Source organism: Sciurus vulgaris (genome assembly GCF_902686455.1).
Source record: "Sciurus vulgaris genome assembly, chromosome: 16".
NCBI lineage: Eukaryota > Metazoa > Chordata > Mammalia > Rodentia > Sciuridae > Sciurus > Sciurus vulgaris.
In genome coordinates, this window is record NC_136477.1 from 15,816,933 (window position 1) to 15,834,128 (window position 17,196).

General features: G+C 39.0%; 2 protein-coding genes and 2 long non-coding RNA genes across 4 annotated transcripts in view; 2 read left to right on the top strand and 2 right to left on the bottom strand.

Annotated features, from left to right (window-relative positions):
• LOC306646932 overlaps positions 1-17,196 on the bottom strand; it is a 332,017-nt gene that overhangs the window by 68,515 nt on the left and 246,306 nt on the right. The gene's annotated exons all lie outside the window — the stretch shown is intronic.
• Positions 1-17,196, bottom strand: part of LOC306646935 — a 39,592-nt gene that overhangs the window by 16,339 nt on the left and 6,057 nt on the right. The gene's annotated exons all lie outside the window — the stretch shown is intronic.
• The window catches only part of LOC306646929 (uncharacterized protein), a 54,172-nt gene that overhangs the window by 7,335 nt on the left and 29,641 nt on the right, over positions 1-17,196 (top strand). The window lies entirely within an intron of this gene.
• Positions 167-16,375, top strand: LOC306646926 (uncharacterized protein). The gene is made up of 4 exons (XM_079115793.1): positions 167-4,712; positions 12,446-12,572; positions 12,772-12,832; positions 13,508-16,375. Exons 1-4 carry the CDS (start codon positions 4,710-4,712, stop codon positions 14,994-14,996), a joined length of 1,680 nt encoding a protein of 559 aa, XP_078971919.1. The 5' UTR covers positions 167-4,709; the 3' UTR covers positions 14,997-16,375.

A 17,196-nucleotide genomic window follows, 5' to 3' on the forward strand; every position in this document is an offset into this window, starting at 1 on the left:
CAAAGTAGACCAGACTAAATGATATACCAACATTTTGGTGAGCATATGTTAAATATTGCACATTAACAAAGTCAAACTAATAACACCAAAGAAACACTAGAAAATCTATATAAGCAAAATAAAAATGTATAAAGGAAATTTTGTTACCAAGGTTCAAACAAATGTAAATCAAAGAAATCCTTCTCAATTCCAGGAATCAAATAGACCACAATACAATAATTCTGGGTGACTTTAACACTCCGTCATCACTGGATTGATCTTCTGAACAAAAACTAAACAAACCATAGAACTCAATAACACAATAACTTCAACTTAATAGACATTATATAGAGTATTTCATCTATCAATGAGTGAATACACTTTCTTCTCAGCCGCACATGGAACCTTCTCTAAAATAGACTAGATGTAATGCCACAAATCATACCTTAGTCAATGCAAAAAAAAAAAAAAAAGAGATACTACCTTGTGTTCTATCAGATCATAATGGAATGAAATGAGAAATCAATGACAAAATAAAAAACAGAAATTACTCCAACACCTGGAGACTAAATAATATGCTATTGAATGAAGCATGGATAACAGAAAACATCAGGGAGGAGTTAAAAAAAATTTTAGAGGTAAATGAGAACGATGATACAACATATCAAAATCTCTGGAACACTATGAAAGCAGTACTATGAGGAAAATTCATTGCATGGAGTGCATTCAAGTAAAGAGTAAAAAGTCAACAACTAAATGGCCTAACATTACATCTTGAAGCCCTAGGAAAAGAAGAATAGTTCAACACCAAAAGTAGTAGAAGACAGGAAATGATTAAAATCAGAGCTGAAATCAATGAAATTGAAACAAAAGAAGCAATTCAAAAAGTTGACAAAACAAAAAGGTGGTTCTTTGAAAAAGTAAGCAAAATAGCCACACTAACAAAGAAGGAGAGGCAAAACTCAAATTACTAAGCTTCGTGATGAAAAAGGAAATATGACGACAGACACCACTGAAATACATAATGTAATGAGAAGCTACTTTGACAATCTATACTCCAACAAAATAGAAAATATCAAAGACAAGGACAAATTTCTAGAGACATATGATCTTCCCATATGGTTACTGAACCAGGAGGACATACACAATTTTAACAGATCAGTTGCAAGCAATGAAATAGAAGAAGCCATCAAAAGGTTACCAACCAAGAAATCCCGGGACCAGACGGATTCAAAGAAGAACTCATTCCAATACTTCTCAAAGTATTTCAGGAAGTAGAAAAGGAGGGAACCCTTCGAAATTCATCATATGAAGCTAGTATCACCCTCATACCCAAACCAGACAAAGACACATCAAGTAAAGAAAATTTTACACTGATATCTCTGAATATAGACATAAAAATCCTTCATAAAATTCTGGCAAATTGCATCCAAAAACATATTAAGAAGATAGTGCACCAAGATCAAGTGGGGGTCATCCTGGGGATGCAAGGTTGGTTCAACATCCAGAAATCTATAAATGGAATGCATCACGATAGACTTAAGGTTAAGAATCATATGATTATTTAAATTGACGCAGAGAAAGCGTTCAACAAAATACAACACCCCTTAATGCACAAAACACTAGAAAAAATAGGAGTAGTAGGAATATACCTCAACATTGTAAAGGCTGTTTATGCTAAGCCCAGGGCCAACATCATTCTTAGTGGAGAAAAACTGAAAGCATTCCCTTTAAAAACTGTAACAAGACAGGGATGCCTTCTTTTACCAATTCTATTCAACATCATCCTTGAAATACTAGCCAGAGCAATTAGACAGACTAAAGAAATTAAAGGGTTATAAAAAGGAAAAGAGGAAGTGAAGCTGTCACTCTTTGCTGATGACATGATTCTATATTTTGAGGATCCAAAAACCTCCACCAGAAAACTTCCAGGCCTCCTACATGAATTCAGCAAAATGGCAGGATATAAAATAAACATGCATAAATCTAAAGCACTTTCATTTATAAGCGATGAAACATCTCAAAGGGAAATGAGGAAAACAATTCCATTCACAACAGTCTCAAAAAAATAAAATACTTGGGAATCAATCTAACCAAAGAGTTGAAAGAGCTCTAAATGAAAACTACAGAACATTAAAGGAAGAAATTGAAGACCTCAGAAGATGGAAAGATATCCCATGTTCTTGGACAGGCATTAATATTATCAAAATGGCCATACTTCCAAAGGTGCTATACAGATTTAACACAATTCCTGTTAAAATCCTTATGACATTTCTCATAGAAATAGAGGAAGCAAAAAAAAAAAAAAAAAAAAAAAAAAGAGAGGAAGCAATCATGACATTCATGAAGAACAAAAGACTTAGAATAGCCAAAGCAATCCTGGGCAGGAAGAGTGATGCAGGAGGTATCACAATACCAGACCTTAATCTCTACTATAGAGCAACAGTAACAAAAATGGCATGGTATTGACAGGTATACCAATGGTACAGGATAGAAGACACAGGAACATACCCACATAAGTACAGTTATATCATACTAGACAAAGGTGCCACAAACTTACAGTGGGAAAAGATAGCCTCTTCAACAACAAATGGTGCTGGCAAAACTGGAAATCCATATGCAGTAAAATGAAACTAAACCCCTATGTCTCATCCTGTACAAAACTCAACTCAAAATGGATCAAGGATCTAGGAATTAGGCCCAATACCCTTCACCAAACAGAAGAAAAAGTAGGCCTGAATCTCCATCATGTTGGCTTAGGACCAGAGTTCCTTAAAAAGACCGAAGCACAAGAAATAAAAGCAAGAATCAACAAATGGGATGGATTCAAACTGAAAAGCTTTTCTCAGCAAAAGAAACAATGAGTAATGTGAAAAGAGAGCCTACAGACGGGGAGAAAATCTTTTCCACACACACTTCAGACAGAGTACTCATCTCCGAAGTTTATAAAGAACTCTAAAAACTTTACACCAAAAATACAAGGAACCCAATCAATAAATGGGCTAAGGAACTGGGTAGACACATCAGAGAAGAAGATATACAGGTGATCAACCAGTATATGAAAAAGTGCTCAGCATCCCTGGTAATTAGAAAAATGCAAATTAAAAGCACCCTAAGATTTCATCTAACTCCAATTAGAATGATGATTTTCCAGAGCACAAGCAATAAGAAGTGTTGGCATGGATGTGGGGGAAAAGGCACACTCATACATTGCTAGTGCAGTTGCAACCACTCTGGAAAGCAGTATGGAGATTGGTGCAACCACTCTGGAAAGGAGTATGGAGATTCCTCAGAAAACTTGGAATGGACCCACCATTTGACTCAGCTATCCCACTCCTCAGTTTATACCCAAAGGACTTAAAATCAGCATACTACATAACACAGTCACATCAATGTTCATAGCAGCTCAATTCACAATATCTAGATCGTGGAGCCAATTGAGATGCCCTTCAGTTGATGAATGGATAAAGAAACGGTGGTATATGTACACAATGGAATATTAACATCCATAAAGAAGAATAAAATTATGGCATTTGCTGGTAAGTGAATGGAGTTCAAAATATCATGCTAAGTGAAATAGGCCAAGCCCAAAAAACCAAAGACCAGAATGTTTTCTCTGAAAAGTGGATGAAGATATATAGAGGGGGGATGGCTGGGGGACAGGGCAGAGAGAAGAATTAAGGAATTTTGGATAGTGTAGGGGAAAATGGGGTGTAAGAGGTGGGGGATGGAAATTTAGTAGAAAAACAGTATTATCCCATGTATATTTATGATTACATGAAAGGTGTGAATCTACATTGTGTCCAACAATAGACATGAAAAGTTTTACCCCACTTGTGTACAATGAATCAAAATGCAGTGTGCAAAAATTTTTTTTAAAATCTTTAATTAAAAAAAAAAAAAAAAGGACAAAAGGCGGGAAGAAGCCATGAAGAAGCCATGAAGCCACCGCCTCTTCCCAAATGGCTGAACTCTGACACTATGAGGCCCTCCCTTGTATTCCATTGTGTCCTGGCATAGTCTGGACAGATGTCCCCTTCTGAGGTGTTTGTGTGGGGTGTCATCATGACACGGTGGTTTGAAACTGTGAGCACATTTGTGACCCTAATTATTGGGGTAGAAACAGTGAGGAGACAGTGATAGTTCTGAAAAGCCTGGATCAATCTGGGCTCAACCCATTCTGCAAATAGTTCAATGAGATTGACTCGAGTTCATTAAAATAGGTTGGAAATTATAATTTAGAGCTTGTCTATTATCACATTTACTAATACTAGTTAGTATAGTTACATTCCTCATGCAATTATATAAGATTATATTATACGTATTCTACCTCTGGGATGATGGAACATAATGAATTAAGTGCAATAATCCTTCAGGTGAGGTCATGTCCCAGCCCTGGAAGGAGGTGGGGCTGGGAAGGGCTGTAGCTGGAAACCATCCCTCGGGTTCTCTTCGGCCAGGTAGAGGTTCGGTCCTGCTGTCGCTCAGCGTGCATGGGCGGGTCCTGGAACACTAGCCAATCAGAGTCTTGAGGTGGGCAAGAGCTGTCCAATCAGAAGCGCAGCTGGAAGAGGGCGGAAACCCTCGCCTTTTGAACAGCTTCCTTCCTGGATCCGCCATAGTTTTCCCTGTGCCTATTGCCTAGAGCACCTCTAAGGTCCACGGCCTGGTCACTGTGACCTCCGCCCTCTGCGCGCTGCGGACGAGCCGGGAACCCCAGAACCCAGGCAATGGTGAGTGTGGAGGGCGTCGTTCCGGGAGCGGGAGCGGGTCTCCGTGAGTTGAAGGGACGAGTCGCTGTGGAAGGAGCCGGGGCTCCGGGGTCCCTGCGGCGTCTGCGGTCCGAGGCCCGCTGGCCGGCTCGGCCGTGGGTCCTGCGCGGCCGCTTGGCCCGGCCGGAGCGTCTGTGGGCCGCGCGGTCCCCGCAGCCCCGCGTGTCCCCGTCCGCGGTGGCGGCGGGAGGGTCGCGGGGAGACTGGGACTCGGTGTGAGGCTGACGCGGGTGCCCAGTGCGTCCCTGCGCCTCAGGGGAACCTGGTGACCCTGAATTCCGGAACGCTGGGGAGCCGGCTCTAAAGCCGGGACTGCCCCTCAGCCCGGGGCGTGTGGGGCCGGAAGCGAGCAGACCCCTAGGTCCTCCTCCACGGGGCCTCCTGAGGGGAGGTCGGCGCCCGGCTCCGCGGTGTGAGGACAGATGCGAAGGGAGGAAAGCAGAGCTGCGTGTAGGAGTCGAGCAGCTGAGGGGAGCCCGCCGTGACGTCCGCAGGCTCCTCAGCGGTCAGCGGAGGAGGACCTTCTCCCGAGAGGGGCGCGGAGGGCGCACCAAGAAGGTGGTGGGTGAAGGGAGGCTGGAGGGTGCGGCAGCATCTTAGATCCCAGAGCCTTTCGCCCTGATGGTTGCGTTGTGTTTGTTTGGTACCGGCCTTGAACCCAGGTCCTTAACCACTGAGCCCTATCCCAGCACTGCCCCCGCTTTTGTTTTTGTTTTTGTTTTTGTATTGGGTATTGAACCTGGGGACACTTTACTACTGAAACGGACCCCCAGCCCTTCTTATTTTTTATTTTGAGACAGGTCTCACTAAGTGGCTGAGGCTGACTTTGAACTTGAGAACCTCCTGCCTCCGCCTCCCTAGGCACTAAGATGTATCTTGAGTTAATTGATCACCCTGACCTTCAGCATTTTTCTTAAGTGATCCTTCGTTTTTGTGAAATTGTTTTTCTCTGTGTCCAACTTTTTGTTCTGTAGCAGTAGTGTTGTTTTTAATTTGAAATTGATTTTTTATGTTTGGTTTATAGAAATAGGATGGATTTTTGCATATTAAGCTAGTGTGTGTTTTACATCCTTGCAACACTCCCATATTAATTCCAGGAGTTTTTGTTGGTTCTTTGGGATTTTGTGGGTAGGCGGTAATGGTCTGTGTGAAGAGTCAGTTTTTGTTTGTTTTCAGTCTCAGTGCCTATCATTATTATTTCTTATGCTTTCTCTGTACCTATTGGTTTGATCTTAGGGTTTTGTTATTTAGCTTGTTGAGGTGATCAGTTACATGAGTTGACTTTTAAACATTGGACATTCTTAAATACTTACAATAGGGGCTGGGGTTGTGGTTCAGTGATAGAGCACTTGCCTAGCCTGTGTGAGACACTGGGTTCGATTCTCAGCACCATGTACAATATATGAAATAAAGGTCCATTGGCAACTAAATTTTTTTTAATGGTGATAAATTTTAATTGTTCGTTGACAACTGAATATTTTTTAACTACTTATGATAATTCCTACTTGGTTTGGTTGTATCATTCTGTTTGTATAAGGATAGATGTAAGTTGCCATTATTTTTTAGGATTTTTTCTTCTTTCTTTCTCTCTCTTTCTCTCTTTCCTTCTTCTCTTCTTCCTCCCTCCCTCCCTCCTTGCCTTGTTTCCTCCTTCCCTTCTTCTCTCCCTCCCTCCTTCCTTAATTCCTTTCTGCAGTGCTGGGGATAAAGCCAGGGACTCATACAGGCAGGTGCTGTACACTGACCTTTCCCCAGTCCCTATTGAAGATTTTTTCATCTTTATTCACCAAAGCTCTTTGTCTTCTCTTCCCCCTCTTCTGTCCTGCGACTGAAACCCAGGGCACTATCACTGAGGTACAACCCCAGTCCCTTATTTATTTTTGTTGTTTCTTATAATGTCTGTCTAGTTTTGGATCATGACACTATGGGCCTCATACATTATTAAGTATTACTTTTGAATCTGTTCCCTGGAAGAGATTGTGATATTTGATGTTATTAAATGTTAGAATAAACCCATGAGACCAGTGGGCCTGGTTCTCCCTGATTTTGAGTTGCTATTATTTCAATTTCTGTAGCACATAGAGCCTTATGTACATTGTTTCTCTTTCCTGCTGTGAGTTTTTGTGGTTTCTTTCCAGAAATTGATGATTTCTTCCAAGTTATTTTTGTGTGCTTTGAGTATCTTGCTCTTGTTTTGCCAGTTATCTGATGTAGTATATTAGAGTTGAGGACTTTTCTCACATATGCATTCATTGTTCTAAATTTCTCCCTATGCACTTTTTCTATATCCCACAAGTGATGTTAAGATGTTTGTTTCTTTTCACATATTGTGAAATATTTAAATTTCTTTGGTGTTGTTTCCTTCAATGCATGTGTCATTCAGCCATGTAGTGTAATTTCTTGGACATTCTCCAGTTGTGTTTATGCTTTTGATGTCTGACTTCATTTCAGTATGGTCTGAACGTGAGCAACTGTATGATTTATAGCTGGGACTCATGCAGTATGAACAAAGGATCTTGAGTAGGGTAACAGGAGATGGAGAAAGTCACAGAGAGAGAACCCAGAGACATTTTTAAACAAATCTGGGGCCAGGTGGGACACTGCCCTGTGATGGAGGAACAGTGACCCAAATCTAACTGCAAGTTGATAATATTGGGGCTCCTAATCAGGAAGATTAACCTTAGGGACATTGTAAATTGTTCAGTTCTTGTGAGTTACTAAGAGCTTTCTTTGTGTACTATAAAGTTACAGAGCTAGAAACTTTTAAGGTAGTCCTGCTCTGTACCCAGAAAATCCACTGTACTGGGACATTTGATAGCTATTAGAATCAGAGTGCCATATCAAGGCTGTTCACATCCTCACCTTTTGTCAATGACTGTTTCCCAGGCTTGGCTTTTGCCGACACCACAGGATCAGCCCATGACTGGTTTCTCTTCTGCTGTCCACAGTTTGTGCTTCTTTAGATTTGTTAAGGTGTGTCTTGTAGCTCAGAACACGGTCCGTGTTGGTAAATATTCTGTATTGTGGTAGAGCAAGATGGGAACTTTAGCAGCTTAAGAGCTGACAGACTGACACCCAGAAGCTCTGCTTACTGACACTTAAACATAGAGGCTTGCGGTAACTAACAGGTCCCTGTAAAAGATAACTGCGGTAGCAGAAGCAGGAAACCAAGCAATGGGGACAAAACAGTTCCACTTTAGGCTTGGTGCAATAAAAGTCCCTAAGCTGTATGATCTAAGAGTCCCTGGGCTGTTGACAAGCTTGCACCCATGTAAGAAATGTAGAATGCACCTTCCAGTAGAGTGGCACCAACTCCCTTGCCTTGATGTACCCCAAATGTGGTGTATAAAAGTAAAAGCCCTGCTGTGCTCAGGGCTCAGGTTTGTGTATTATTGCTCTGGGCCATGTTACCATGAATGAAGTGTTGCCTCCAGATCTCCACCCCCTCACTTCCCACTACAGTGTGATCTTGAGAAAATGTATACTAAAGGCAGGATATAGCTTAGAGTTAGACACACTTAGCTAGTATTTGCAATCCTTGGATTCAATCTCCAGCAATACAAAAGGAGGAGGAGACAAAAGTAACATACTCTGTTGTTGTTCTATAAAAGAAGATGTGTCTAGTGGATGTCTGATGCTCTTGATTTCAATTTTGCCATTACTAATTTTCTGCCTTCTTGATCTGCCAGTTGCTGATAGAGATATGTTGAAATCTCAGAATGTAATTGTGAATCTGTGATTGTTCCTTGAGTTCCATGTTTCTGCCTCATGTGGTTTGATCCTCTGTCTAGGAGAGTATATAGTAAGGATTGTTATGTCTTCTTGGAGAATCAGCTGTTAGATCATTATTTAGTCCCTTTGTTCCTTATTATTTTGTTTGATGTGTAGTGTGATTAGTACAAAATCAATAGAGCTTCCAAAAGTGTTGTTGGGTCAGTGGTTTGTATTTAATTCATCATTGTCTTCATGTTGATCTTATTTTAGAAATTTTATACATTTTTAATAGCTAAAAATTGAATACGTTTGTAATTTCAAACATGATGCTTTCAGCCAGATATTGTGGGGCATCTACCTGAATGGCTTAGGAAGAAGACGGGAAGTCCAGAACAACCCTGTGCAACTCAGACCCTGTCTCAAAATAAAAATTTAAAAATGCCTTCAGAATGTAACTCACAACTGAATGCTCCTGGTTTCAGCCCCATGTATACACATGTACATACACACACACATACATATATATCTCACACAAACAATATTAGCCATTGATGCATGGCTAAATTGAGCTTCTCATGAAATATAGTGCTTCCCAAATCTTTTCGGGGATGAGAGCACTTTAAACATAATTCTGTAATGATTTTTCAGAGTATAATACAATGATCTTCCCTGTAGTCACCATATTATATAATAGATTTTTTTAATTTAATCTCCTGTGTAACTGAATTTTGACTCCTGAGCTGCTGTCTTGATAGGTGAAAATGTGTTTTTCTTATAAAGTACACAAGGTTGGATCTTGTTTTTTGTCATTCTGTCAGGAGATCATTCCCAGTTAAAGTGATTATTGATATAGTTGAACTAATTAATATATTTGTAACTACTTTTTGTTTGTTTTACTTCATGTGATCGCTGTTCCTATATCTTTTTGCTTCTCTCTAAAGAACTTATTTCCATAAGGCAAGCCAAGGAGACACATTGGTGAAAGTCTCTGAATTTTATTGTTTGTTATTTTCCTTCTTCAGATGCATAATTTCAATCATTTAACTTCATATTTATTGATTCTTTGTTCTCCTTGCTCCAGTATGCCACACAATACTCATAGTGATGGTGTCGTAAGTTGTTCGAATTGCAAATTACTATATGTTCTTTTTTGGTTTTGGTTTTGGTTTTTTTTGTTGTTGTTGTTTGGTGGTACTGAGGATTGAAGCCTCATCACAGAGCTATGTCTCTAGCCCTTTTTTATTTTTTATTTACTGTTAGGGTTTTGCTGCATTGCAAAGGCTGGTCTTGAACTGTGATCTTTCTGTCTTAGTCTACTGACTCAGTGGGATTACAGAAGTGCACCATCTTGCCCAGCAAATGTCTTTGTCAACTAAGTTCAGATTCTGAAGTTTCTTAGAAATGACTTTTCTTATTTATTTTTCCTATTATCAAGTCTTCTTTACTATTATTATTATGATTCTTCTAATTATTATTATTTGGCATGGGGTGATGAACCACATAGAGTAGTTTAATGAATAAGCCATATCCCCAGCCTTTTTTTTGTATTTTATTTGGAGATAGGGTCTTATTCAATGTCTTAGCCCCTCTCCAAGTGACTGAGACATGTTTGAAATTACGAACCTCTTGCCTTAAACTCCCTAATCTTTGGGATTACAGGCATGCACCACTGCCCTTGGCTCTTTATTATTCTTAGGTTGTTTTTTTTTGTTTGTTTTTTGTTTTTTTGTTATAGTTGATATGGGAACATTTGAAGAGTCTAATGGGTGTCTAAATGAATTAGATACACCTTTTTCAGTGTTTGAGCAGAAATATTTGATGCAGTTAAATCTGATTTCAGCCCCTGTTTTGAATGTTATGGTAAAATTGAAACTACAGTGGAAGTGAAGTGCATCAGTATAACTTCACATTTCTGTATAAACCTTTGTTGTTTCACTGTGCTCTTCAATAATTATGTTTATTTGACTTTTTCCTCAAGCAAGGACACAAATCTCCATGGTGTTTTATACTGAGTGAAGATACTTAGTGTGTCTTTAATCCTGTGATCATTTTTGTTCTGTATATTAATCGTATGTTTGTGGATAAGAGTAGTGGGAATCAAACCCAAGGCTTTGAACATGGTAGGCAATTGCTGTAACACTGGCCTACATCTCCAGCCTTTTTTTATTTTGAAATGGGGTCCCCTAAGTCACCCATGCTTCCATGGATTTTGGGATCCTCTTGCCTGTGCCTCCCAAGTAGCTACTAGTATAGGTGTGTGCCACTATGCTTTGGAGTGCACTAATTCTTTTTTATCCCATAAATTGCAAAAATTTCCTACTTTGTTGTTTGTCTCTTACTTTTCTACATTTTCATCGATTTACATTGCTCTACTTATTTTTTTAGGAATTATTACTTTTTACAATTGGGAAGTACTCTTATTTCCTGTTTAAGGTATTTGTGTCTTCTCAGACTATCTGTTATTGTTTTTCTGATTTCAATTTGAATGTCATCCTTGGAATAGAGGGGAACACGTGGCATGTGTGGAAAATAGATACCTTTTTGTCCCTGTCTCGACTGTTAGAGAGATTGGGCTGTCTGCTACTGTCGTACAGTGCCTGCTGTGTCGTCAGTTTTCTGTTCACATGTGAGTTCACTGGGTGCTCTTTTCTTTTTCATGGGCTGTTTGTTAATCTTTCTGTATAGTGTATTCTTCCAAATACACTATTGGTTTCAAAATGTGTTAAGTATATTAGTCAAATGATCGCTTTCTTATTCCAATGAGTTTAACTATTCTTAGACATTTATTATGCCTGGAGGATTTGATAAACTAGTTTTTTTTTTTTTTCTTTGTTTTCCTCCTTTGTGTGTGTGTGTGTGTGTGTGTGTGTGTTTCAGGGAATGATGCCACAGGCTGTAAATCACTGAGTGACATTCCTCCCTTTTTAAAAAATTCATTTAATTTACTTGTTTTTTTTTTATTATTTTGAGATAGGGTCTCACTGAGTCTGAGTTGCTTGGATTATAGGCTTGTGTCACTGCATCAGGCATGAAAGTTTTTTGTTTTCTTAGGAAATGGACTTGTTATTGACATTTTGCAATATTATAGGTCCATGTGAGAGCTGACACTTCTGGTGACACTGAACTCTAAGAACAAGTGCCAGATTTCCCCTTCTATTATTGTGCTTTGACACTCTCCAATAAAAACGTTAATGATTACCTATTAGTCTACTGAATTATCCTTTATGAGTCTTATTTACTATTTTATTCAGGTTGATGCACAGGAATTTAGGTACAGGCTTCCAGTGGTTGTCCCTTAGTGCAGTCACAAAGGATGTACTGAATTCCCTGAATAAGGAGTTGTAAAAAGGGTTCTAAATCTAATCTAACAGACCTGTTCCAAAGAGATTGATCACTCTCCTGTTCCAAGAGATTGATTGATTGAGAGTGTATTTTTGGGGGGCCATTGAATTAGGGAACTTCTGATGAGCATGTCAGAATATTGAAAACATGTACAGGACCAACAGGACTTAAACAGGCTGCATCTTATTGGGACAAACTGCTTGGGAATCCCAATTCCCTCCTTGTAGTTAAGCTGGTGATGACCATCCCATCCACAATTTCCAGATACCACCAAAGATCGAAGCTTGTTCTCAAGCATTTCTAAGAATATACTGTCTCAGGACAGCTGCTGTTATTGAGTGCAGTACATAGTTGGATTTGTTGTGAGACGTGCTAGAGACCAGTGTACAAAGAGATTTGGAGTGACCCTGCACCTTGGCGACTGTTCTTTTCTCTCTGTTACTGTACCAAGTAGGTAAAGTCCAGCTTCAGAATTGCCGTGTGAGAGGATGTGAGCATGGCTGGAGAGTGAGAGTGTGACAACCAGGTGACGGAGTATTGGGAGGACCTAGTGTCATGTGAAACTCTCACACAGTGAGTCCAGGTCTCCAGTGCCGTGTGTCTCATTTCCTCCTGGCGATACCTATGGGATGTTTTAGGAGTCAGTGACCTTTGAGGATGTGGCTGTGAACTTCACCCTGGAGGAGTGGGCTTTGCTGGATCCTTCCCAGAAGAAGCTCTTCAGAGATGTGATGCAGGAAACCATCTGGAACCTGACCACTATAGGTAAGAGTGACCCACTTTCCTCACTTAGTCAATCAGAGAACTGTTGTTACTTGCTGATCATTGCTGTTCCATGATCTGGAATATAGAAAGCCCACATTTAGTTACTATACTGCATGGTGACATTATACAACAGATGTGCAGGTCTCTGCTAGTTTTTATCTAATGTTGAAATAAGTCATAATCCTTTTTCTACACTTAGGAAAACAATGGAAAAATCAGGACATCATCAATGATCACTGCAATTCCAGAGGATATCTGAGGTAATTAAACTCACAAGAGAAGGCATTATCCCTCACAAATCTTGGGGTGAGTTATAAGAAATTCTGAAAGGTAGGAAATAATACCGGTTCAAATGGACTTAATCTCAGTTTTCTTGCAACAATGCCTACAGGTTGAGCATCCATAATTGGGAAGTTCAAAACCCAAAGTGTTCCAGTGTGGGTACCACCTGGAGCACTAACATGATGCCACAAGTGACATTTTCTGATATTTTATTATATGCAAACTGTGTTCCCTGAACAAATTATTCAAAATGTAAGAAGTTGCCTTCAAGTGGGACCCATTTTGAAGATATCTTACTATGTATATTCAAATATGACAAAATCCAGTCTGAATTTTGTCCTGTGCATTTCACGTAAGTAGTGCTCAATTGTAATTCAAAGTGATAAAAATCTTTACGGTAAACTGAATACTTAACTTGGAAGGAGTATTTAGAAACCTGAGTGGGGCAGTGATACACACCTGTAATTCCAGCAACTTGGGAAGCTGAGGCAGGAGGATCACTTGTGTGAGGCCCACCTTAGCACTTTAGCGAGGTCCTGAGCAACTTCCTGTGGAATGCAGCTCAGTAGTAAAGCTGACAGAACATGAAACCACTTCTTCTGGTAAATTACTAAGAAACAAATCCTTAGTTTTGTGCTTTACATTCTTTGCAGAATTCAAGAGGTAGAGAGACTCTGTGAACAGAAAGAAGATAATCAATGTGGAAAACTCTTCAACAACATCATAGATTCTCTTATACATAAGAGAAGTTCTTCTGGAATAAAACCAAGTGAGCACCATGTATATGAAGTCCTCATTGCTGATTCACCCCTAGCGGTGCCCCTGACAGCTCACACTGGACACAAAGGACATGAGTATCAGGACCATGGAAAGAAGCCATATGAACTTAAGGAACATGGGAAAGACTTCCATTATTGCCAACATTTTCACAAGCATGAAAAAACTCACACAACAGAGAAATCTAGTGTGTGTAAGCACTGTGGAAAAGCTTTTATTTATTTCAGATCTCTTCAAACGCATGAAAGAAATCACACAGGAGATAAACAACATGTGTGTAAGCATTGTGGAAAAGCCTTTAGTTCTTCCAGTTACATTAAAAAACATGAACGAATTCACCGAGGAGAGAAACCTTATAAATGCAAACAATGTGGGAAAGCCTTTCATTTTCTGAGTTCCCATCAAAAACATGAACAAATGCACAGTGAAGAGAAACATTATAAATGTAAACATTGTGGGAAAGCCTTTCCTTTTCTCAGTTCCCTTCAAATGCATGAAAAAATTCATAGTCAAAAGAAACCCTGTGTATGTAAGCAGTGTGGGAAAGGCTTTAGTTCTTCCAGCTACATTAAAATACATGAACAAATTCATAGTGGAGTTAAACCTTATGTGTGTACTCAATGTCGAAAAGCCTTTAGTTCTTATGGGTACCTTAGAAAGCATGAAGGAATTCACAGTGAAGTGAAACCTTACACATGTAAACAATGTGGGAAATCTTTCAGTCATTCTGATGCAATCAGAAAACATGAAAAAACTCACACTGGCGAAAAGCCCTATGTATGTAAGCAATGTGGAAAAGCCTTTCGTTCTTCCTATTATATTAAAATCCATGAACAAATTCATAGTGGAGAGAAACCCTATGTATGTAAACAATGTGGGAAAGCTTTTCATTTCTTCAGATACCTTCAGAGACATGAAATAATGCACACTGGAAAGAAGCCCTATGTATGTAAGCAGTGTGGAAAAGGCTTTAGTTCTTCTAGTCACCTGAAAACACATGAACAAATTCACAGTGGAGAGAAACCCTATACATGTAAACAATGTGGAAAAGCCTTTAGTTCTTCCTATTATATTAAAATCCATGAACAAATTCATAGTGGAGAGAAACCCTATACATGTAAACAATGTGGGAAAGCTTTTCATTTCCTCAGATACCTTCAAAGACATGAAATAATGCACACTGGAGAGAAGCCCTATGTATGTAAGCACTGTGGAAAAGGCTTTAGTTCTGCTAGTCACATGAAAACACATGAACAGATTCACGGTGGACAGAAACCCTATACATGTAAACAATGTGGAAAAGCCTTTAGTTCTTCCTATTACATTAAAATCCATGAACGAATTCATAATGGAGAGAAACCCTAAATATGTAAACAATGTGGGAAAGCTTTTCATTTCTTCAGATACCTTCAAAGACTTTAAATAATGCACACTGGAGAGAAGCCCTATGTATGTAAGCAGTGTGGAAAAGGCTTTAATTCTACTAGGCATATGAAAACACATGAACAAATTCACAGTGGAGAGAAACCTTTTAAGTGGAAGCAATGTGGGATAGACTTTCCTCTTCTCAGAACCCTTCAAACACATGAAAGTAGTCACATGACATAGAAACCCTATGTACCTAAGCAATGTAGAAAAGCCTTTATTTCTTCCAGTTACATTAAAATCCATGAAGGAATCCACAGTGGAGAGAAACCTTAAAAGTGCAAACAATGTGGGAGAACCTTTCGTTTTCCCGGTTGCCTTCAAATGCATGAACAAATTCACAGTGGGAAGAAACCCTATGTGTCCAAGCAATGTGGAAAAGACTTTAGTTCTTCTAGTGACATTAAAACACAGGAACAGATTCATAGTGGAGAGAAACCTTATGTGTGTATGCAATGTGGAAAAGCCTTTAGTTCTTCCAGGTACCTTAAAAAACATGAACGAATTCACAGTGAAGAGAAAAACTTATACATGAAAACCCTAAAGAAATAGCAATACAAAGGAGAAACCAAGTCAACTTAAAAGCCAAAAATAAGTCAAAATGATCCGGATTACAAGTCATATCTCAATAAAAACCCTGAATGTTAATGACCTAAACTCATCAATTGAAAGACATAGACTGGCAGATTGGATTAAAAAGAAAGACACAAGAATATGCTGCCTTCACGAGACTCATCTCATAGAAAAAGATACCCACAGACTAAAGGTGAAAGATTCGGGAAAAAAAAAAAAAAAAACATACCACGTATACAGAATCAGTGAAAAGAAGCTGGAGTTTTCATCCTCATTTCAGATAAAGCAGAGTGAAAGCCAAAATTAGAAGTAATAAAGAAGGACATTTCATACTACTAAAGAGAAGCATAAATCAGCAAGACATAACAGTCATAAATATTTATGCCCCAAACAATAGTGCATCCATGTATGTAGAAACAAGTCCTTCTCAATTCCCAAAATCAAATAGACCAAAACACAATAACACTAGGTGACTAACTCACTGCTGTCATCATTGGACAGATCTTCCAAACAAAAATTGAAAAAAGAAACCATAGAACTCAATAACACAATCAATAATTTAGACTTAACAGACATATAGAATATTCCATTCATCAGGAAGAAATACACTTACTTCTCAGCAGTACTTGAATTCTTCTCTAAAATACATCATACGTTATGCCACAAAACTACTCTTAGCAAATACAAAAAGATAGAGATACTACCTTGTATTCTATCAGATCATAATGGAATGAAATTAGAAATCAGCAATAAAATAAAAAACAGAAACTACCCCAACACCTGGAGACTAAATAGTACAGGACTGAATGATGCATGGAAAACAGAAGACATCGGGGGGAGATAAAAAGAATTCTTAGAGGTAAATGAGAACAATGATACAGCATATCAAAATTTCTGGGACACTATGCAAGCAGTACTAACAGGAAAATTCATTGCATGGAGTGCATTCAATAAAGAAAAAGTCAATAATTAAATGCCCTAACATTACATCTCAAAGCCCTAGAAAAAGAAGAACAGGTCAACACCAAAAGTAATAGAAGACAGGAAATAATTAAAATCAGAGCTTAAATCAATGAAATTAAAACAAAAGAATACAAAAAATTGACAAAACAAAAGTTGGCTCTTTGAAAAAATAAATTGATAAACCCTTAGCCACTCTAAGGAAGAGGAGAGAGAAAACTCAGATTACTAAAATTTGTGATGAAAAAGGAAATACCACAACAGACACTATTGAAACAAAACATAATTACAAACTACTTTGAAAATCTGTACTCCAACAAAATAGAAAATCTCAAAGGCCTCAACAGGTTTCTAGAGACATGTGATCCACCCAGACTGAATCTGGAGGACATACCCAATTTAAATACAGCAGTTTCAAGCAATGAAATAGAAGTCATCAAAAGTCTACCAACCAAGAAAAGTCCTGTTGGAGACCGCTGCCCTGTAGGGCCCACAGTGGTGGCTGGCCTCGCCCTAAGATGGCACAGAGAAGCCCAGCTGCAAGTGCTTTCTATTGGCTGACTGATGATCTCCGTGTCCGTGCTTAGCTCATGATCAGTACATGTCC